This window comes from Tinamus guttatus, unplaced genomic scaffold, assembly GCF_059628265.1.
Source record: "Tinamus guttatus ecotype Peru unplaced genomic scaffold, ASM5962826v1 Tinamus_guttatus_pri_ptg000451l, whole genome shotgun sequence".
Lineage (NCBI taxonomy): Eukaryota > Metazoa > Chordata > Aves > Tinamiformes > Tinamidae > Tinamus > Tinamus guttatus.
The window spans coordinates 4,668,281-4,691,061 of record NW_028288985.1 but is presented as its reverse complement, the minus strand read 5'-3'; the positions used below and the strand labels follow the sequence as shown (position 1 = coordinate 4,691,061).

The 22,781-nt window shown below is 39.1% G+C and overlaps 1 protein-coding gene across 2 annotated transcripts in view; it reads right to left on the bottom strand.

The window, feature by feature from the left end:
- PDZRN3 (PDZ domain containing ring finger 3) overlaps positions 1 to 22,781 on the bottom strand; it is a 120,038-nt gene that overhangs the window by 20,383 nt on the left and 76,874 nt on the right. Inside the window, exon 1 of one of the 2 annotated variants that reach the window (XM_088532073.1) lies at positions 3,585 to 3,653. The exons of the other annotated variant lie outside the window; for it this stretch is intronic. Coding sequence (XP_088388199.1) covers positions 3,585 to 3,653 — 69 coding nt within the window. Of the gene's footprint in view, positions 1 to 3,584; positions 3,654 to 22,781 lie in introns of those variants that run through there. 2 annotated transcript variants of the gene reach the window in all.

Genomic DNA, 22,781 nt, shown 5'->3' with positions numbered 1-22,781 from the left:
ATCCCATGATCTCTCAGCTCAAGTGCCAGTTTTGATGGGCTGATTTGTTGATATCTTCCCACCATGAGAACTGGATGAACTCCATCATCTCCACCTGTATCCCAGGGAACAGCTTGGAGCATTGTCCAGCCAGTTCAGTGTCATCTGTGGTTTAAAAGTCTATGTTCTTATCCCTGGAGATACTAAATGTCTGTTTAGCAAATTATTTTAACACGTGCTTTCCTCCTAATCTGTGTGTAAATATGAGCTTAAAGTGAAATAGGTACTTGGAAAAATTCTTAAATTGAGATGCTAGTCTTTTTTTTTTTGAATTTATTTTACAAACCTTAAAAAGCTCCATCTCAAATGATTCATTCTTCTTTCCTTTTATAGAGATTACTCTTTACTCCCCCAGGGATTTCCCTGGAAGGGGTAAAGCCCTTATTTCTGCTGTTGCTATATGAGAGCTGATGATGCAGAGAAAAGTCATACTGGAAAAATGGCCTAAAGTACCTTCCCAACTTTGTGGCTTTACCTTTAAAAAAATTCTTCCCACCCCTCCCTCCATTTTCACAATCTTCTAAAATATTCTGAAGAAAATTTCTATTTAACTAGGAAAAAATCAGATAGCACTTAAATCTTTCATTTCATATGCTTCATGAAACTGAGAAATAAACTTCAGGATGAATTTAGGATGTGTTATATGCATGTGGGGAGTGCGCTGAGTGCAGTTTGTTGTCACAGATCCTGCAGAACAAGAATCACGTAGCTGCCCCAGTTGCACTTGCCACCAGTGGTAAATTGTTCTGCATGCGGATTTCAAGTTGCCACAGGCCCCTTTGTGTTGGTAATACAAAGCATTGATATGCACAGCTACAGTAGACTTTAATGACTAGGTGTCTTAATTTGCTTTTTATTATGTGATTAAAGGTACAATGAGGTATGTGTTGAACAAGAGGGAAGACCATTGTTCTGCATCATTAAGCTCACAGCAGCACAAAAAGAAATTGTGGGCAATGTGCCAAAGCCCTTAATGAAGAGGATCTCTTTGAATTATCTATGGATGAGGAAAGGATAAAGCCTGAGCTCGGGTATATTTGATCCTCTTTGTGCTCTCTGTTAGAAGGACTTAGGGAGCCAGACGTGCTGGACCTTCTGGAATTGTAATTTATTGAAGCATTAATTTCCCAGCCACATTAAAGCTCTTCGTCTAATAGAGAACAGCACAGTTATGTACTATTATTAATTCTTGCAAGTGTTTTCTGAATTCCTGCATGTCAGAGTCATGAACTTATTAAAAAATAGTTAAGGAGACTTGTTTATAATAATGCTCAGTATTTCATAAAACCACATTATGCAAATTTTGTCCAACTCTCTCTCACATAATAGGAGGGTTACATGAACAATACCTCTTGTAGTAGGTATTATTTTGTATTTATTATTAACCAGTTTTAAAGCTTTGTCTTTCATATCCTATTACTTGAAAAGAAAATGATGCTTCATCTCTCTGACTGTTAAATTCTATAGAATTCCATCCCAACTATCTTCTGAAACTGAGAAAAACAAAGTAGTACCCTCTTAAAATAATTATGCACAATAATTTGTGCATATGCACCATATGCATGATATTACTCTGGAATAATTTGGGATCTTAGTTTTAAATAATGCAGTTCTACTATGTTGGAAATCCTGGTATTATGGTTACATGCACCTTTTACTTTCATGAATGTGGAGGATGTTCCACCTCTGTTTCCCTGAGAGGACTTGCATGCCTGAAACTCATCCCTGATCCTGTGCTCTGTGAGATCAAATTAAGTAGTCGCTGCTGAAACAAGGCTGCAGCACTTCCCAGCTTGATTTCTAAATCCCTGCTAGTGCCAGAGAGCTGCATCTGCAGTCGGTGTCGGACAATCTAGTAATCTCAGATATCAGTAGGACTGTTCATGTGACTCTTCATATGACTAATTTTAAGGAAATGCATTTAAAGAATTGTGTCTCGCATCTGTCAAGAGATGTCAGGGATTTGCAGAGGTTCTCAGACCTCTTTGTTTCACAACAGGCATTGTGCAAGCTCCCTGAACAATTCAAATACTCAGATTTTGTTGTGCCTCAGTTTGTTCTGGTTGTTGCCCTTCTGCGTGTGATTCACTGATAGGCATCAAATGCAGACGCATGGAAACTGGGGACTTTGTGGGTTCGGTAGTGGTTGCAAAAGACCCTGCAGGATCTGAACAGGGGACATGTCAAGGCTCCTGCTAGAGGCTCCTTCTTAATACAGAACAATGTCCAAGAAATCTTGTTACCTTCCTCTAATATTCTCATCATGACATGCATAGTGCTTAGTAAGTGGGTGAGTTGGTATAATGGAAATGACAGCAAACATGTTATCCCTATTTGTTCTCACAAGGGTTTTTTGCCCTTCAGTAGTGTCCTCAGGGTGAGTGAATGCGAAGTAGAAAAACTCTGTGTTTAAAATTTAATCACTTCTCTACTGGCATAGCATGCAAAACACACATTTTATTCACTATGTTGTCAGTGACATCAGTAGCTGAGATCAAACACAGGTGGTAGCACAGCAAATAGGCTCTGTTTTGCTCTGCTCTAACGTTCAGCAATACCCTCTGCTGGCGTCTGTCCCACACGACAGCACGTGCTCACGTCCTGCTTCGTGGCACCCGTGGAACTGCTCCCTGCTCGGAAACGTAGCAAGAATGGCACGTTTACATACGTGAAGTTCTAGGTATCTTGTCTTTATCTGATTTGTTAGTACAGCACAATCCTCCTGCATTTTAGAGAGTAATCCTAAAATATTTTCCTATGTTTATTTCCAAAGAAGAAAGCCTATATCCCTTAAATATCTAGAAGCACTTAGCAGGGTCTAGTCATGCAGTTTGGTTTGAGATCATGTTTTAGATGAGACATAAGAGTAAGAAATGCAGAGAAATCTCCTACCCAGAAAGAAGTGCAGAAACATAGGAAATGACATTTCTGTAATAGAAGCTAGTGTTACCTCCTTTTTAGAAAACTTACTAGACAATATAAATAGATGTGGAAGTATATGCAGAGTGCTCATTTTGCTCTGCTGTCAGTTCTAACTGTTCGTTAGCTGGTGCATTTGCCCACAGAGAGGTGCAAACCCTGAAAGAACTAGACATAAACTTCTCCAGGCGGCTGCAGTTGCTGGAGGACACGGACGCGCTGCCCAGCACCGTCTGCAGGTGCTGGTAAAGAGCGCCAGCCCCGCTGCGCGTTCATCAGTGCACGTGTCTCTCCTAACTTGCTCTGAGCGCGTGTGACCAAGCTGTGACCCTTGGCAAGAGACTTTGCCTGATAGCTGCTGGAGAAAATAACTGTTTTGTGACATGAAGGTTTTACCCAGAATAACGTACATTTAAATATCTGATGTTCTGCAAGCATAAAGGAGTAGGTGCATCATAACAACATAATCATTATACACAACCAGAGTATCATGTGAAAATTATATGAAAACTCCTTCATTTTCACTAGTAAAAGTAATTTGTGCTATTTCATTTTCCCTGTCAGTTACAGTGGTTGCCAGTTGGAAAGATAACATTTACTTTTAGAAATGAAAGCTAATTGTTTACCTGACAAACTTCATATAGTAATTTGTACTGCTCTTCTTGCTTCTGCAGAGTGCACAAACTGCATCCCATGTTTAAATAAGCGGCAGAAATAGTCTTCCTTATTCACCAGCGCAGCCACAAAAATACCTGTTAACAAGCATGCATGCAGGTATCCTTTGAAATACCTAGGTGAGCCGGCTGAGTGAAACCATTCGCAGTGGTGTTGCGGGGAGCGCTGCAAAGCAACTGCGCTCTTCCCTTTCGCGCTTTCCCTCCGTCGCTTGCAGTGCTCGGTGCTCCCTCTGCCGCCGCTGCACCCTGGTCCAACGCGCACGCTATATAGTGCTGCTCATGCATATTAATCAGTGCTCATTGACTATTCATAACAGACAGTGATACAGAAGCTGTGATTGCCAGCTATGACAGCTGAAATTCCTCTAATTAACAGGCAAGTGCTTCTGTAGCAGGCATAATAAAAGACACTAACAATTTTGTAAACCATTTTGTAGCAATTACAAATAAACATGGCTACATTTTACTATGGTCCCTCAGGATAATTCTAAACATATTTAAGCAGCCTAAAAGTATGTTTTAAATGTAAGTCATAATGGAATGATTCTACTGGAGCAAAATTCAGCAGTTGCAAAGCTGAACATGCCAAGTGCATTTTGTTTTCCCCTCATACTGTGATGCCATCCAGGGGCCTCAGTTTAACAGTAGTAGATGACTGCACCAGGCTCATTAACACAATACAGAAAGTCCCCCTTTATCCCAGAAAGCCTGTGCACAGCCTTAGGACTTGGCTACCAAGCAAAAGAGTTGCTAATGGTGAATGCATGTGGATTTAGAAAATAACAGCAAAAAAGAGGCTTTGAATTGATATTTATTGTTAAGTTTTTATTAATTTTGTAACACTGAAAATTGGCCACCTGTGCTATTGACTGAAGTGTTGCTTTGGTGAATAAGGTAGCCTGATACTCAAGCTGGCATTTATTTCATTGGACATGTTTTTTATTATCAAAATCTAATTCATATTTCTCTATTCTTCTTGTAAAGAGAAATAGTATCATTACCTCATGTTAATTCAGTCCCCCTTTTTTAAGGTACTTTGCCATACTTCAAACATTTGGGCAGAAAACATCTATTCTGAGCATTGCCCAAGGCTAATTTTTCTTTTTAGTGGTTTATTTCAGCTGGAGTGTTTCCAAGAGTGAGATTACAGAAAAAAATGCGTTGTTTGCCCATGTTAAGAAATTCTGGATGTGTTTTCTTTGAGAAGTCTTTAGCATCAACATAATTTGAATCAGGAATTTGAAGTTTGGCATCTGGATGGTTTGTTTTGTCCCTGTGAAATCTGCTTAATTTGGTAGAGTTTTAAGGTATTGTAGTTCAGTTATTTTCAGTAGTAAATTGCTACCACTTTTAAGTCTATTTTGCATGAGACTCATCCGGCGATGAATAAATTCTTCACATTGAAAGATATGGAGAAGACCTTCTACGGCTATTGTGCTTCTTATTTGCTGCTTGTGAGGTTCAGGTTCAAAAGCAAAGAGATTTTGTCAGTGTCCTCACAGTTGGACCCATGAAAGAGCCACCTGAAGCATATAGGATGGGACCCATGTCAGCTGAGTGAGTGCAGTTGCTTATAATACAAACTGGATTAAGCTTTAAGAGCCAAGTCTTGTGTCACAGAGGAGCCCTGGTAAACGTGTGGTCTGCACGGTGCAGGGACAAGTGGCTTTTTTCAGTTTGTCCAGAGAAGGCAGCTTGTTACTGCATCTGTCATTTACATTAACCATGTGTCATGTGTGGTGTCTATATTATGCCAGAGATAATGAGCTTAACAAAGTGTATGTTTAGTGAATATCTTATATGCTGTGTAATATGGATACAGCAGTGGTCCCAGCTAAATGTGAGGAGAACCCAGGAAGCAGCCCCAGCTAAACAGAACCCAGTAATGAGACTGGGAGAAATAACAAACAGTCTCTGAAAACACAAGGTGCTGGGAAGATTTTGCATTAGCATTTTTTTAGATTACTTACCCCCGACTGATTACTAGTCCCTTTTATTGGTGATACCTGGCTCCCCCTCCTAGCCACTGCTTTTGTGTTCAAGAGCTGATTTCCAGGGTACACGAGATGGAAAGCACCGCAACGGTGGGCACCCTGGAGGGCCGGGTCTTGCTGCCTCTCTAAGGAGTAGGTTGTGCTTGACAGATCTAAGGTGATGGGGATCCTAGGGGGAACCCTGTCATACAGCACAGCCAGTTTTGCTTTTTGCATTTTAGTTGTGTTATGATCTCTCTGCCTTTAACTACAAGCCTGGCTAAGGTTTGCTACTTAAGTGTTTGATTTATTTTACCATTAAACCTGTCAGGTGTTGGCAGGTGAGGCACAGCTGAGTGCAGATGAGACCAGTGCACTTGGTGTCCCATCTCTACATGGCACAGAATGAGTCAGAGTGAAGAGTGTCAGGGCACTCTGGGTCCTGGATGGCACTTACGGACCCGAAAGGCTCCGCGGATCCCTCTGCCAGCTCCCCACGTCCAGGCACTGCCAAGGGCCTGCGCTTGGGCAGCCGTTCCCAACGGCAGGAATCAACTCCTGTACGTTGTGCAAGGAGCAGATGGCACAGGCCTGGGCAAACACCAACCATCACACTCCACTCCGGGATTTCTAGTGCTGGAGGGGTCAGCTTGGTGATATTAGTAATGGTTTGGCATTGTTTATTTTGTTTCTATAAATGTAAGTTGCTTTTCTTAGTATTTAGTAACAATTTAACACTGTATTTTTATACACAGATGTAGCAAATTGTGTATAAACAAATGATTGCTATTTAAGCAGTGTGATGGTGGAAATGTTTGCTTAATGTATCAGGACTTTGATTACTTTTCTTATTTTTACAAATATTTGAGACTTGAGAGAAACAAAGGCAAGGAAAGAGAACAGCTGTGACTTTATAAATAATTCTTACATTTGTGTGTTATATAAACAGAACTCAGGAAACTGTACAGATTATGATTACAGAGTGGTGTGAAAGAAGATTGTTTGTGCCACATAACTGTACTTTAGCATTAGTATTTGGAATTTTTCAAAATGTGTTAGGGTGCTTTTTAATAAGAGCTGTTGGGTCATCTCTATTAATGCTGGAGTGCCTTTGTGCTGAGTATTCAGACTGAGGTCTCATTTTATTTGTGGATTTCTAATACTGCAATCCTTCAAGAGCTCTGAAATGTTTGCTTCTTAATCATACATCTAATTACTGTGGATCTACTTTAAAAATACCCTTCTAAAAAGTCTTCTGTCAAATACTTCAAAGCAAACTAGTATTTTGTTTTGTAGCATGTAGGCACAACAATTAAATACATACTCCAAATGTAACAGCAAAAAGATCTCAGATCTGCCGTTTTTTGTATAGGGGCATAGCAATATGCCTGTGTCTTGGAAGCTTCAAGACTGGAGTCAACATATCTAAACTAAAACATACCACAAGAGAGGATGTGAGAGCAAATGTAAAATGTTGGCTTTACTCCCATCAGTTAATGTTGAAGTCTTGGGATCCTTATTTGCTCCACTTAGCTTCTCTGAAAGAGCTCCAATTCTCAGTAGTAACTTAAATGAAATGATATTTATTGTTAAACCATGGAAGGAACTGTTCTGCCTTCTAAGCACTTTAAGGAGTTTGATATCTCTCTAATTTTTGCCACTTGAGAAAGACAGTAACATTAGAGGAACATACATGCAGCATTGTAAGCACTGCAAGGCCACTACAGAAGAGAACCCTATTGTGTTGATTCGGTCTTTCCTGAAGCAGAAATGATAAGTAATTGTTTAATATGTCATCGAGACCTTCTGTTGGAGAAAATTAGGATGATAAGGGTTGACCTATGAATTACAAAACTCCCAGTACTGTGGGCAGCCCATCTGGGTGTGTATTACAGAAGTGCCCAGAGGTCTTGGTCAGAGAATAAGACGAAGGGTAATACCTAAACCAACAAATGTCCATGCGCGTTACAGTGTCAGAGAGATGGGAGTGGGGGAAGGAAGGCTTTAGCTACTGAGAAACAGAATGCACTAATAAATAAAAAAAAAAAAAGAAGGGTGCTCTTCACCTAATAATAAACTCAGTTTGGAAATTACCACCTGCCAGTCTGCTTCAAGCCTAGCAATGCCCAAGTGAGCAATCTGAGGGAAGATTATGCTGCAAATGTTGATCTTCAGCTCAAATCCTTAATGTGCTGCTTGTGTCACCAGCTGTGTCACCAGCTGAAAAAGGGACCATCTCTTTTCCAACTGGTGATACACTTGGCCACTAAGAATCACCTATGTAAAGGTATAAGCATGTGGTAGGGAAATCTAGTGATCAGCTGGCTTTGTGTTCAAAAAGCTCTCCCATGTTAAAGAAACCTCTGCTTCCTGGCAAGAGTGATGTTTGATTTCTCAATTTTGCTACTGAAACAGCTGAGCTTGTCCCTACAGGTGAATTAATCAGCTACTTTCTATTTAAGTGGAGTGCCACATTTAAGCATGCACAAATGGTCAGTTTTTACACGGCAGAGGCCCTGTAGTTATCATTACCACAGTTACAAGAATATTTAAAGGAAGAAAGCAAATTACGAAAAAATAGGACTATGGAGTTAAATGTTAGGTATACACTTGTGCTTATAAGATTCATGTGCTCTCAAATCTAAAATTACTTACAGAGCTATCCCCATTTTGCTTTTGCTGTGAAATATCGCTTTAGAGGGATAACATTGGTAAGCAAAGACTGCTATGAGTGATGGTTCACTTTAGAATAAAAATGTTTTCTGTAAAAGCAATAATACTCTTCTAAAAATCCCAGGGCAAGCAAAATGATTCACTGTACTTGAATGCTGCATAACAACTATTGACGTAATACTTAATCTTTAAAACTGATAGACATATGCCCAAAAGCTAATAAAGTTTGTTCTAATACAAATGAGCAAGTAAAACAGTATATCATACTCTTTGATAGCTCTGGATCCTGATCGTATAACTGTAGCCCAAGGACAAAGAAAATTGAAGTGATTTAGAAAGGTATCCAATAGAATATATCTGTTATTAGCCAGTTTGCTGAAGCAAAACAGTAATGTCAGAAAGATACAGTAGTGTAAAATCCCTTTGACTGTGTCCAAATGCTTCTGCTCTTTGACCTTAATGTCTCCAAGATGAACTCCCTTAGGGGAGCAGAACAGTACTGAATACAATATGTCCAGGAACTGCCAAGACCTTCTAGGGCCCACAGAATTCACTTAGTTTTGTATTTTAGCTATTGTATTCATATTATGTTTGAATATGTCTTCTGTTTGAAGAGATACTAACTTTTATTTCATAGTTTTTACTACTATACACTTCGAAGCAGAGCAAAGCATGAATGTAAAACATGTTTTTTGTATTAGGCATCTGATGAAAAGAATGCATGGAAAGAGTAAGTATTAATAGTAAATAGTAGTCAGGATGAAAAAAAAAATAATTTATTCATTTCTAGGTTGAGGTGGACAATGAGGAATCTGCTTTCTAATTCTTACCCAAAGCCCTAAGCAAAAAAGACCCAGCTGAGCAGACTCTGAATGAGGCGGGATTTTTAAGACTGTTACGAACAAAGGGAAGGTAAGTGTGCATTTTTGTCTCTGATTTCAGTAAAGATACATTCCTGCTGAAGGTGACTGGCATTAGTTCCAGTCCTGGGATGTGCATATAATTCTCTGACAGAGGCTCCAGCAGTGACTGCAGTTCTGTGCTAGGCACTATGCCCATGAAGCAGGAAGCTGCTTTGCTTTAGCAAAAGTACAATAAAAAGTAGAATGGTCATATGGGGAAGGAGAAAACAGCGACAGAGGTGCAGGGTAGTGCTGACTCTGAGGCATGTGGCTGTGCTGTGAGCTCCATCCGTATTTTCCTAGTGCCAACCAAGAAATAATTTTGAAACTGTCTTCTTCCAAATATGCAGAAATACAAAAGACTGCTAAGGTTTTCCTTAGTTTTCGGGCATACTCATAGTTATCTGTTGGGTAGTGTATAAAATACACTAATGATATAGCACGGTGTTTGGTTTCAATCTACTATATTTATAAGACTGCTTTCTTGTTTCATTACGAAATCAATACTATTGTGATAACCATGATTTGATAAAAGGCTCTCTAAATCCAGAATCTGTTTTTTCATACAGGAAAGACACTTTTCATTCTAGATTATTGAGCAAAATTCACTGCTGGCTATCACACAGTTCTGAACAACTTTATTTTCTACAATTAATGTTATCTAACTCTATCTTAAATGACAATGGAAGCTCCTTCTGCTTGTTATTAGCACTGGTAGTTTTTGGAGGTCCTGTGAAATCAGTGGTAGGTTATGTATTTAACTTAATGGAAAGAAAAAGTGAATTGCCTATATAGGTTATTGTATTGGTTAGATAGAGTTATCCTCTATGTTATCCTCTGTCCATTTTTGTGATACTTTGTTATTCCCTGAAATGAGAGAGCTGTTGCAGAGTACCAAGCTCTCTGATCGTATTATTTTTGTCTGTTCTGACTATGATGATGATAGGTAACTCATACATTTCTGTGCATCATACAGTCCAAAGAATGTCCTGGATTGAATGCACATGTCTAGAGACACAACCCGTGCATGTCTAGGAAGGAAGAGACTCTAGATTACTGAGAAATGCACAAAGAAAAGCATTAAATAATGTTTGCACGAATACAGCACCGAAGACAGGGAAGGGGTTATCTACTTAAAATATTAACTTGGTTGCCAATACAATGGTCAACCCAATTTTAGTTTTACTTACAATCATTTCCTTTTCTGGTTATTGGCTATATTTAATAGTTTATAAACTATCAAGCTTAAGTTCAAAAGTCTTTGAAATTCCGGTTTCTCTCTGCTTTCTTTTGAGTTCATGTTCATAGCAGAGCACAGAAATCAAAATAATTAAAGCTTAAAATATTCTCATTTCATGGTGTGGCTAACAAGTGAAAGTGCAAGTAATGATGTAATCTAACATGTCAAAAAAGAAAATGAAAAGAGGAGACAGAAGGCAGGAAGGAGCCAAGGGATGCGATGTGCCATGTCATCTTCTAATTAACTAACTGATCCTTTAAACTGTCAAAATCAGCAAGGAACTCCATGGACCAGTGTCTCATTAATATTCATATTAGGCCACTAGAAGCTATGATTCCAGTCCCAGTGGTTATAGTTAAACATAAAAAAAAAAAAGAAAGGCAACCTAAGGTTTCAACAGCTTCGCATTCATAGGGAAATGAAGGCAGGCCACCCTGCTTTCTGCAGACCTCTGCTGGGGGAAAGTCTCTGAGGATGCATATTGATTTCTGAATTATTATGGGGGTTGTATATTGAAAAAACAATTATTTTTCTACTTGCTATGAGCTGCCACATTGTTAATCACATTGAGCTCCATGTTGTCGAATGAAAGAAAGATGCACATAATGTAATACAAGCCCATTTTTAATTTTGTGCACACCAAATGAATATGCAGTTAATAAAACCCTGACATTGAGAGGAACAGGTGAGTTCATTTTGCCTTGTAGGATGCAATTCAAGATTGTTGTACAAAAATCTGGAGGCCCCAAGAAGAATAATCTTTCATAATCTTCTTAGAGTACAATTATAAACTTGCATTTCAGCCTGCCAGTCTTTTCCCACTAAGTAGAGTTTTCTGAAGCTTGAAGTCGAAGGGAGCAGCTGACATTTGGCTTCTCCTATGATTTTCAGTTTAATTCCTCATGGCAGGGCGAAGCTCTGCTCTGGGTTGCCTGTACTCCCGGGGCTCAGGACAGTCTGTGACTGGCAGGGATGTGCCAGCGTGCAGTGGAAGATGGGGATGGCGGTGTAATTCTGCACCCTCTGAAGGCAAAGGGAGTTTCAGCCCGGCCTTGTAGCCATAATTTTGATCCTAGACTATTTTGAGGACAGTTAATCCCATTTTATACATGCCATTTCTATCTGCAGATGGCACAATGGAAAGCAATATATTATATAGCACTTTATAGCACTGTGATCAGTAAGGAGTAGTTGAGCTGTAAATCACGTACTATATACTCGATGAAAAAATGATTAAAGGGTTTGAATCTCATTAATGTCTTTAATTGATACTAAAGAAAAAATATCCTGTGTTACCACCCTACTCCTCCTCCCCACTTCACATCTCCCTTTGCCATTTCCCCTTGAGATAACTTCTAAACAATTTCACACCTCCTAGAGAGAATAAGAATTTTAAATAAAAGAAGAAATAATGATGCCCTTTGAAAGCTCAGTATCGGTCATGTCCTATGTGCAAAAACAGGCAGGGGAGGGGATGCACCTTTGGAAGAGCAGTGAAGGAGGCAGCTCCGATCCTCCTGCTGTCCTGTGTTATCCCTCTCCTGCATCCCACACTGGCCTCCACCATCACCCCAGCAGACTTATTTTGAGTTTTTGCTATGAAGTCACGGGCTTCTGAAGTGTGGCCTCCTCCACGAAGGCAAACTTCACTGGCAAATGAAGAAAATTCTCTAAAATGTGCATAAAAACACCTGTGCTCCACCTACAGAGGTTTGTTATTTGCCTGGGCAGCATCTCACTGCCTCCCCATCCAGAGGAAAATGAACCTCTATGCCGAGATAGTAGCCCAAACATATAGCAGTCTGTATCTTTTTCCATTGCTTAAGCTCTATTATGTATGAAAAACAAGCTTAAATAACAACAAAAAATATATTTTAAACTGTCTATGTTTAGGTTAACAGGCACTGAACTGCCAGACCACAAATCTTGAATATGTTGACTATAAATGTCTACTAGGAGCATATGTTATGGATCAAGGAACACACTGATTAATCCAGCAGAGACAGAAGTCTGTCACTTTGGTCATGGTGGCATGATACCATGGAAGAGAGTACTAAGGAAGCAAATGAATAGAAAACAAATGCTAATTAAAAATATAGCTGTAAAAGAAGATTACCTTCTGAAATACAGTTTTATTAGCTGAAATATTTTCACCCATACATGAATTCTCTACTGTCTTTCCATACAGAATCACAGATACAGCCTTTCCACATGTCTAAGTTTATTATTAATGTATCCTTCAGAAAACCTTTCCCATGGAAGCATTTATGTTTCAAATGCTTTCCATTTACTTTAACATATCTGTGCACTTGTATTTTCTCCCCTGCTATAGCTGTAATTTAATTTGTTTTTTAATTAGGAAAAAAAAGACTGGTAAGATTTTCCCAAAAATCACACTTTAATATTGGAAATTTTTCTTGTGCATGAGGTACCAGGGCCAATACTCTGTGTGGATCCTCTGCTAATAAACCAGGGGAGCTGTACGCAGATGACACCCACCTGATTCTTTCTAGAGACTTGGTGTTTCCGAAGAGGCTCTGGCAAAAGGCAGGTTCCCAACTCTGCTCATCATTCAGCTGTGTTTAAATGTGTGCCTGAGAACTACCTCTTTTGCAGAGATAACCTTCTCTGTCATAGTATCCTGTCAGTGTGTGCAGGTTTCATTGCTAACTTTATATATAATTTATGGAATTGATTTTTCAGAAGTATACAGTGAAGCGAGTATATTAACTTCACATATTTAATACATTTCTGTCTTACTTTGGTAAAGGACAAATTTCTAAGTAATCCTAGAGGAACAGTGTATGTGTATGTATTTTGTGTTTGGTAATATGTATTGCTAGTATGGGGTATAGTAAGCACAGCAGAAAACACATGCCCTTACAATTTTACCTGATTTTATTGCGAAATGAAATCAGATTTCTGTTTTTGGAGGAATAAGCAATGCTGTTTCAGGAAGCTTCCTTTAACAAGCCACTGCTCAGTTGCATTTGTCCTCAGCTTGTTCTTCTGCATAATTTAAAAGACAGCTGTCATAGCTACATGCTATCCTGTCTGAAATCTGACATTTGTACAGTGGTAAATAAACCACATACTGTGCTCAGTGCTATAAATGCGAGTGCTCCGGGTTCCCATTAACATCATACCCCTGCCAGCGGTGCTCACAACCTGGTACGTTCAGCTTCTGCTGAACACGGTCAGACTTGCAGAGGGGGTTTGAAATGCAAGGGGAGGAAACGCGGCCTGTCTGCAGCCCTGCTGCCCCCGGGGCTTGGCTGGGAGACCAGCTCCTGGGCCAGTCCCTGCGCCTGTCCCTGGGCAAGTAGCAGGTGGGGACGCTGCATCCTGGCCATGGGTTAGAGGAACTGCACTAAGGCAAGAGCTTGAATGGAACAAAATACACTGACAACAGTAACAGGCTGAGCTGTGACATCCTTGAGCAAAGGGGTACAGTTAAATGCCTACTAAAGACTGTAAGATCAAGGTTTACATGAATCAGGATCAGGATCATGAGTGACTTATGTTCTGCAAATATATATATCCTTTTGAGAAAAGGCTAAATCATCCTTTTTAATAACTTAAATATGTGATCAGACCCCATGGTTACAAAACCAAACACATTACATTATTTAGTCTATTCAAACTGTGGAAACCTGCTACTTATCATACAATCCTGTACTGCTGCTGATCTTTCCTCCATATGATGTTGTTTTCATTTCCTGTGAACACTGCACACTACCAGCAACAAAAAAGAGCAGCAAGCGCTCTCTGGCCAGCAGCGGAGCTGATTATAAAAATCTGTTGTCACTTGGACAATATTTATAATAAAATACCTATATTTTATGAACTCATTATTATTGTAACTAACATATGAAAGCTGGAGCCCAGTGATGATAAGGATGCCTGTATAAAAGCTGGAGCCCAGTAATAATAAGGACACCTGAAGAAGCACTGCTGAAAATTTCTTATCTTTTACAATTAAGTTAATATCATAGAACTGGATGCATCCAAGTGTTTTGTACACTATGAAAATCACTTTTTACTTGAAACTAAAAAACACAGTAAATATGTTTATTAAAGGAAATAAGAAACTGAAGGTGGGTCCTGACCTTTGCTATAATTGTCCAACAATGATTTGTTATTTACTAAGTAACAAAGGTAAATACTATTATTATTCTAACTTTCCCTGCTGTGGTTAAAAATACCCAGGGGCAATGATGCCTTTCTTTCCTACACCTACTCATGGCTGTTTTATACAGCTGCCGCTGTCATAGAAATGGTTGTAAGACTAATTTTAGGATTTATGAAACGGAAACTCTAAGTTGAAACACAGTGTAAAGACCCGGTAGATATGATTGACATCAGACGTAATGACTTCCAATAAAGATGAAGTTTAGAAATATTTTGGGAGGAGTTTATCACTCAGGGCCCATTTCATATTCAATCTCTGTTTATCATTAGATTGGTGAAAACATACAATTTTCTTAAGGCTATTTTCCAAGTCTGTGTTTCTAACACTTATAAAAGATTCTCTTTTCCCTCTGCCATTCATACATTTGAAGATACAAAGCTGTAACAGCAAGAAGATGTTAATCTGCAGAATTCAAGAGTTTATCTAATGATCTTTTTTTTTTTTTTTTACAAAACAAGCTCTATTCTAAATAAAAAAAAAAGTGCTCACATGTAATATAGGTGGTTTTATACTGAGAAGTGAAACTGTTTGCTTTTATTTGGGGTTTTCATTTACATGTAATAGCTCTAATAGGTTTCCTCCAAAATTTTCCTTGTTATGTCCTTGTGGATAAATTCTGTTGGGGAATTTCTCTAAGAAATATAAGAGAAATAGTGTTGGAGAGTTATTGACTTCATAATTCATGGAAAGTATGTTTGGTGTTTTTTTTGCTTTCTTTTAATAAGAGAGATTTATCTAAAACTCAGGAATGGCACCCTTAGTGTTTTTTCAAGTTACTGTTGTGTTTTAGCTTTAAGATGATTTTCATATCCATGGGCAGGATTAGAAAGGTGATTTCTCAGTTCTTATGCAGAATCTGAATTTAACCTCTTTAATTTCAGACATCAAGAAGAGCAATAGAGATAAAAGGGAATATTTACAGGTTCTTCCAATAAACACGTCACCTCCAAAAAGTGGGAAGCAAGGATTGCTATTAGAAAGTATATCATAACCAGAAGCTTCCAAAAGGTGGCATGTCAGGTTTCTAAATACCTAGCATGAATTTAACTTAAAATGCTGCCCCAACAAAATGGGATTGCTGTCTCTGTTAAAATATATCTTGAGGAACCTGAAAAACCTTTGACTCATCACCCAGCTACAGTTAATATTACATCTTTAAGTTGTTGAGTAAGTCATTTTTAATATAAGTCGATTTGATTGTGTGCCTTTAAAAAGTGACCATTTGTTGGAGCCAGCATATCAGCAGGAAGTAGTAGTGTGATTTTTTTTTGTGCTACTGTGGATGCAGCCTTTTGGTTGCTCCAGCAATTACTTGGATCAGACAACAAGACTTTTATGATTAGCCTGCAAACTTTGCTCCTACTTGGAAGAGAAAGGATTAATCTTTTCAACTGTCACAGCACATAGCTAGCTTTGTATCGTCACTCTTGGCCATGATGGTAATTTCTTAAATCGCACACTTAGGGTTAAACTCTTGCTCTTGAGTTGCAATATGTGTCAAGGATTTAAGTATCTGTTTTGTGTGATTAAGAGTAATTTTGAGCAATTAAAGAAAACAGTTCATTTGTGGCAGGTGGCAGAAAGCTAAAGAAGATAATTACTCTTTTTTTAGCCATCTGTGTTAACTGTTATTAGCAGTTAGAGATTCATCACTTCGAAATTTGAGACAAAGTTCCTTTCTCTTAACTAAATAGTGTAATATTATGTGATGTCTAATTAGAAAAATAATGTCATTTCACCCAAATGTATGCCTATTTATTAATGTTCTTAAAAATACTGGTGCTTCAAGATACAAATTGAAGAACTGCTTGTATTAAATGTCTTTGAATTACAGTCTCTGAAAAACCATTCACCTTTGGTAAGTGAGAAGTCTGTCCTGGAAAGTCTTGATCTATACCATCAACAACTTCAGAATTAAAATTTGACTGGAGTTGTCTCTATGCCTTCCATCAATGTTGCAACTATGAAAGAATCCAATTCATTCTTATGGAAACTGGATGAGCAGGTAGCATTTCTCATCATTTTTGTGACTGCTTGTGGGGATGCAAATGCTTGCATGGCTAGTCTGCAGATTACGGGACTTACTTAGCATCAACTGAGTTGTATTTTCAAGAAGAAAGTCCTGAGTTTTCATTCCCTTTGTTCTGTGCCTTGTGAATGACTTTCACAAGTAAATGGCATGCTCTGTGCTTTTGCCACAGTAGGAATAAAATCAGCAGCTTCGCTGCTAGTCTGTAAGGGCAGGATTCATTTGCCCAAATGGAGCCATCTCGTGCCATCTGAGGTGCTCTAAGACATGCCCACAACAGACACATGGCATTTGGGACTTGGGAGAGCCTACAGGCCTTTGCAGCAGGATCTGGAAACCAGTCAAGATACCCAGCGGTGTCTAAAATGATCATGATCTTGGAGGCAACTGAATCGCAGTCTAGGTGTTGTCACTTCTCTATAACTGAATAGTAGAGTACTATATTTTGTTGCTTAAACATTACTGCCAAGATGGCCAGGCAGTTTGCGTATCAAGTTGAGCAGTGGCTACATCTAGAGAAATTAAATATGTATTTGCATCGATTAGATGTTCTTCTGTATAAAGTTTTTCAGTAGGTTTGTGGTGCTGTGATCCATAAATCATTGCACCATTCCAGTGGCTAGTGAGTTGTGCTTGTTTGAAACAAAGGAAATATTTCTTAGGGACGAAACATAAAGAAGATGAATACAAATGAATAACTTTATGTAAAGTATAGAGGACAGTTATTCAAATCTCCTTAGCACACCAGAAATACTGGAAGTGGTGTTATGAGTTTGCTTTGCTGGGCAACTGCATGTCCTTTCTTGAGCAGAAGATACTTTTTACCTCCTTGTTCCCCTTTTTGAGCTGTGCTGTGGGAGTTTTGTACAAATGAAAAAAGGGAGTGGAAAGCAGAGACTGTGCAGGAGAACAAAAGCCCTTCAAATAACTCATCTAGACACATTTCACACTTTAATTGAATAAATTGTACAGAAAATCCTATGGCTGTAGACTACAACTCCCTAGGTACTCTCAGATACTGTATCAGCAACTGTTTTTATCCGAACTAGATAATTTAATGCACTTAAGTCTGTATATATTGTGCAGAGTATTTTAAAATCAAATGGCAATGAATTTTGTTTTGGAACAAAGCAGACATCTATGAAGTGACACTGTCTCCCCTCCTTGGACCTCATTGTTAATCTCTGAACATTTGAGCAATATTAAAATAATGCATTATGCTGAGATATAAACCATGTTTTCAATGAGCGCATGATGTCACTAACATCACATAGATATACAAAAAAAAATATTTATCGTGTCAGCTGGTAAAACAGCTACCACCAGGTGTTCCCCAAGGGGAGAGATTCATGCATGGGGTTGCTGAGAAAGAAGGGTCATGATTCAGTTTGGCAGGGGCATAGCCTGGACACGTTCTCCTTTAATTGCTCCTTGTCATGTGAGATGTGGCCGTGGGTGACAGTGTGACAGGAATAATACAGAAGATAAATACACTGAATCTCATATATGCCCAAATCCCTAAGTGCTCTGTTTATTTCACCAGTCATCATTAAAGATAAAAATAATTAGTGCTTCATTTTCTCTCCCTTTCCTGTCATTTCTCCCTGTGTAATGCACAGTTCAACATGTGAGAATTGCGATATATTAAACCAGGATCATTTTCCTGGTTAAGTTCTAATCTTGTAGTCAAGCTGCTTGCAGCTCACTTGTAACTTCATTAACATGGAGAAGAAAGGCTAAAGATCCTTCTTAAGTCACTCTGTCAAGCCCCATGGCTAAGGGTGTCCTGCAGCTTGTTCACAGCAGGACGCAGTGTAATTGCCAGCTCTGGGTTGCTGTCCTAGAGAGCTGTGCTCTGCTCAAGGGAGAGGAGAAATGCAAACAAGATTTTACAAATTTGGCATATGGTAGCCTAACTGAGCTGGCTAAACATGACTCGGCAGCTACAATGTACAACTTATGTGATGCATAAGGTGTAGTTTGGTGGAGGGGCTGTTTCTCAGGCAGGGCAGATTGGGGAAGAAGAAACGGCACAGATGAGGATACTTTGGGTGGCTTTGCTGCATGTGAGGAGGTATTGGGGGAAGGCTGGCAGGGTTTGGGGCTACAGCGCAGCTGCAGAGTGAGCACAGGTAACGTGCAGTGCTGCCAGGAGGCACTCGGGGCTCTGCATGTTATTACTGTGGCCCTGTAGCCTGCTCGTTGCCCTCAGGTTGCAGAAAGAGATGCAAGCTGGCTGTAAAAGACCCGTGGAGGGTCCCGGTGTCACCAGGGTACCACTGAGTGCAGATGTGTCACAGCCTGTTTCAGTTGTCCTCCTCACACAGCGGGGCCGGCTTTACCCCAGCAACCCTCTCCTGGCCTACGGTTATTTAGGGGCTTTATGGCCAATGGCAGAATTTATAGCTGTGGGACACCACTCAAGGCAGCAGAAGCAGCTCCTCGCTTGGTGCTGCGGCGCGCTGGGCTGAGGATCTCTGTGGGGCAGCAGCCTGGGCAAGCACAGGGGAAACTTCAGATGCAACATGAGTGGAGACCCCCAGATTTGCGTGCGGCCTGGCCACAGCGAACCTCTTCTGCTGCGGATCCCAGCAAAAGGGCACCCAAAGCCCAAGTGCACCCCCTTTCAAGCTGGTCATTTACTGGCAGTGAGGGAAATGTCTGTGTTTCACAGTCAGCTCTCTGCTTCTTGGGCAGTTGTCATTAAGAGTGTGTCCGGTTTGAAGGCATCAGGCATTTAATGGTGTAAAAGCAAAGGTTTAACCACAAAAGCTGCCAGGCACTCCCACAATTATCATTTATCAGCCAAACATAAGGGCCTCAGGCCATGCATTCATCAAATGTTTATTGATTTAAACTTTGGGCATTTTACAGGATTAGAAATTATTACTTCTGATTTAAATAGAGTTCAGAGGACAGAAATCAAATACAAAAGAGTATATTTGTAAAACAGACATTTTAAGAACTGCACAATAAAAGTATTGGAGATATGAGCATTTCAAGTGGTTTAGAAATAAAAAATGATTTTGAGATATAGCAATTAGCTAAATATTAAAAAAAAACAGTTTTTTTTCACTGGAAGTGAGATTTTGATCTTCCCAGTGATTTTGTTTGGAGTAGAGGACCCCAAGTTCTCTGAAAATCTTTGCAAATATATAAGACTGCAGAAACATGGAGAGTTTCTTTTCCTGTGTGTTATTGTTGCCTGGTTTTAGCAGTCAAGTTGAACATAAACATCTGAAAAATGACAAGCTCCTCTCTTTTTAATCCTACATTTTTGCCACGTGCAGGCAGCAATCATAAGCTGGATACCTGAACTCTCCTAAAAGTGATGCTCAGTTACACAGGAAAAAATGCTCTCTAGTTATGAGGAGAATCGTGCTATTTTGGTGAAAGCTAATCTGCACGAATATATGTTCATCAGATTACAGAAATAACACACTCTTTGGAGAGAACAAAGCATATGTGAACTCTGTGTCCATTATATAGATATAAATACGGATCTATTTAAGTGTATCTTGAAAGAGCTTAGTCATGTCACACTGATAATGCCCTAAATGGGGAGGTGATCTTTGTAAAATGCTCCAAGTGCTGAGTTACCCCGAACCAAGTAGTTCTCTGCTTCCAAACACCCATCTAAAGAATTTGATGTTCACTGAAACAGCCAGGGCACTTCTTGAGTGTCTTAGCCTGCAGCAAGAATCTCACTCAAGGAAGATTATTTAAGGAATGTGTTCATATACTTCCTTCGGAGAAGTATTTTGTCCTTAGAGAACAGAATTATAATAGATGATATAATCATCACATCCTATAATTGTATGTGCGTCTGTGCTTTCAGTCTGTTCCTCGGGAAAGGTCTGTTGATAATGGTCAAAGTTTGCAGGATATATACATTCCTACTATAAAGATATCCAAACGGCCAATAATGGTCTTATTAAACCTGAAAAAATATTAGTATTTCATGTTCTACCTTGGCCTTTGCTGTTGTGCTGTGAGTAGCTTGTAAGAGTGTGACATTTGTTTATAGCTGAGACTTGTTTTAGGTGAAGGGCATCTTACAACATAATTTGTCAATGGCTAAAGAGCCTGAGGCTAGGAGTAGACATTTACTTACAGAATCTTTAGACTATTTTAAACAGGCCTTTGGGACAGTCCTACTGACCAGCCCATAACATGCCCTTCTGTAGCATCTCACTGTGCTATTTCTTTTAATTGACTAACCTCAACACTGGCTGTTCAAAATCACTTTAACCCAAACATGCCCCCGGTTTGAAGCTCCTAATGACCTTCCCCTGGCCCTAAACACATATGGCTGAGACAATGCAAACATCATTTGGAAGATGAGTAAATTCAATAACTCAATTACCACTGCACCAAAATAACATTTATCAAACACTGGCCACAGCAGTTTGTATCTTTAGCTCTCTGTTTCAATGGCACGGCATTTGGGGGAAAGTAACTAATCGATTTAGGAATGATTAAATAGAAATTTGTAACACTTGGCATTATTAAACCTTCAATCTTCATTACAACTGCCTAACGATTACATCATGGGCTGTGTAAAATAAATTAACAGTAGCTGGAAATAATCTCATCATAAAGAAAGGAAAGATATTAAACTAGTGTTCAGTATAAAGCCTAATAAAAATACATATATTGTGAGATATGCTTGTAAATACTGAGATTTGGAAGAGTTTCAAGACCAAAAAATTTCAAAAACCTAACCAAGGAACTCCCCAAAGGTTGTTTCTGAGATCGAACTTGTGCATTTTATAAGGTCTAATCTATTCACAGAGCCAGGAGCCTGAGGGCTGGAGATGAGGAGGGGGTCATCCCTCCCCTAATCCTCCCCTAAAACAGGAAAAACTCTTCCCTTATGCAGTGCCTAAACCCCATGTTCTCCTCCTGGGTGTTCCCACTTTCAGCCTTTGCCTGAAGTCCAGTTAGTTTCTAGTTTTGCCTGTTCCTTCTGAGAAGTAGAGGTCCTTTTCTTGTTCAAGACCAAAATACTCAACATTTTAAATAAGTTAATTTTTAACTAACGGAAAGCCTGTAAAAATCTTTAAAATATTTTTCTGCCAGCTTTGCTCAAACTCCGATCTTTTCTAAATCTTTCACTTGCCTTTTTTTTGCTGTCCCAAAACAGATTCCAGTCACCTCTCTGCCATTAGCATAGTTTGCTGCTGAACTTGAGGCCCTGGTTCAAGAGACTTCAGCTAGCTTACTGCTAAGTATCTTTTCAGTTTCCTTTTTTTTTTTTTATAAAATAGGAAATTTGAAAGATCAATGTAGAAATAAAAATTTGTTTTCTTTTTTCTTCTCTTTTAAGTTTACAATTCCATAAGGTTTGTGGATTCCACATGGGGAATTCTTGCACAAACCACTCTGCACGTAAGACAGCTCTTTTGAAAGGATCACTTACTGTTGCTAAAGGAAATCAAAACATTCTTTAAAATTACCCAGGCTAGGTCTTAAATAGTTACATAGTTAACTAGTTAAATAGTTTAGGTTTATGTATCACTTATTTTACTTATTTATAAAGTGCTAAAATGGAAAATTAATTTCATCTATTCTGGAAAGGTGAGCATAGGGAGGGACATTTGGATGGTTTGGCACCAGACTCAGGGAATGAAGCTTCCTGGAGGCTGCTCCTGGAGACCATTTTGCTGTTTTCAGCAAGATCTTCTGAGCTCTGAGAGGGCTTTCTAGGTAGCTCTAAGTCTTGTTTGCTCTGTCTTGTCTGAACTGGACTTGCTTCGTATTAGAGAAGGAGAGCCAGCCAGCTGCAGCATCAAAACTTTAATCTCCAGCAGTAAAGATTAAATAGTTCTCTGCCTTTATATAAAGGTTCCAAAACTAAAATGGCTTTTCTTTTCCTTTTCCTTTCCTTTCCCAGAGTTAACAAATATTGATCTCTTTATCAAAAAATATTGAATGGTTTAGAAGGGGTTATACAACAGAGGAATATTTTCCAAAACATCAACCATTACCACATCAATGAAAAATAATTTATGCCACAACTCACCTACTATTAAAACTGCAATGTAAATTTAAGTCACCAAAACCCATTTCTATACCATGACATATAATAAATAGTAAATCAAAGGTCATTGACAATAATAAATATACTCCCTTGC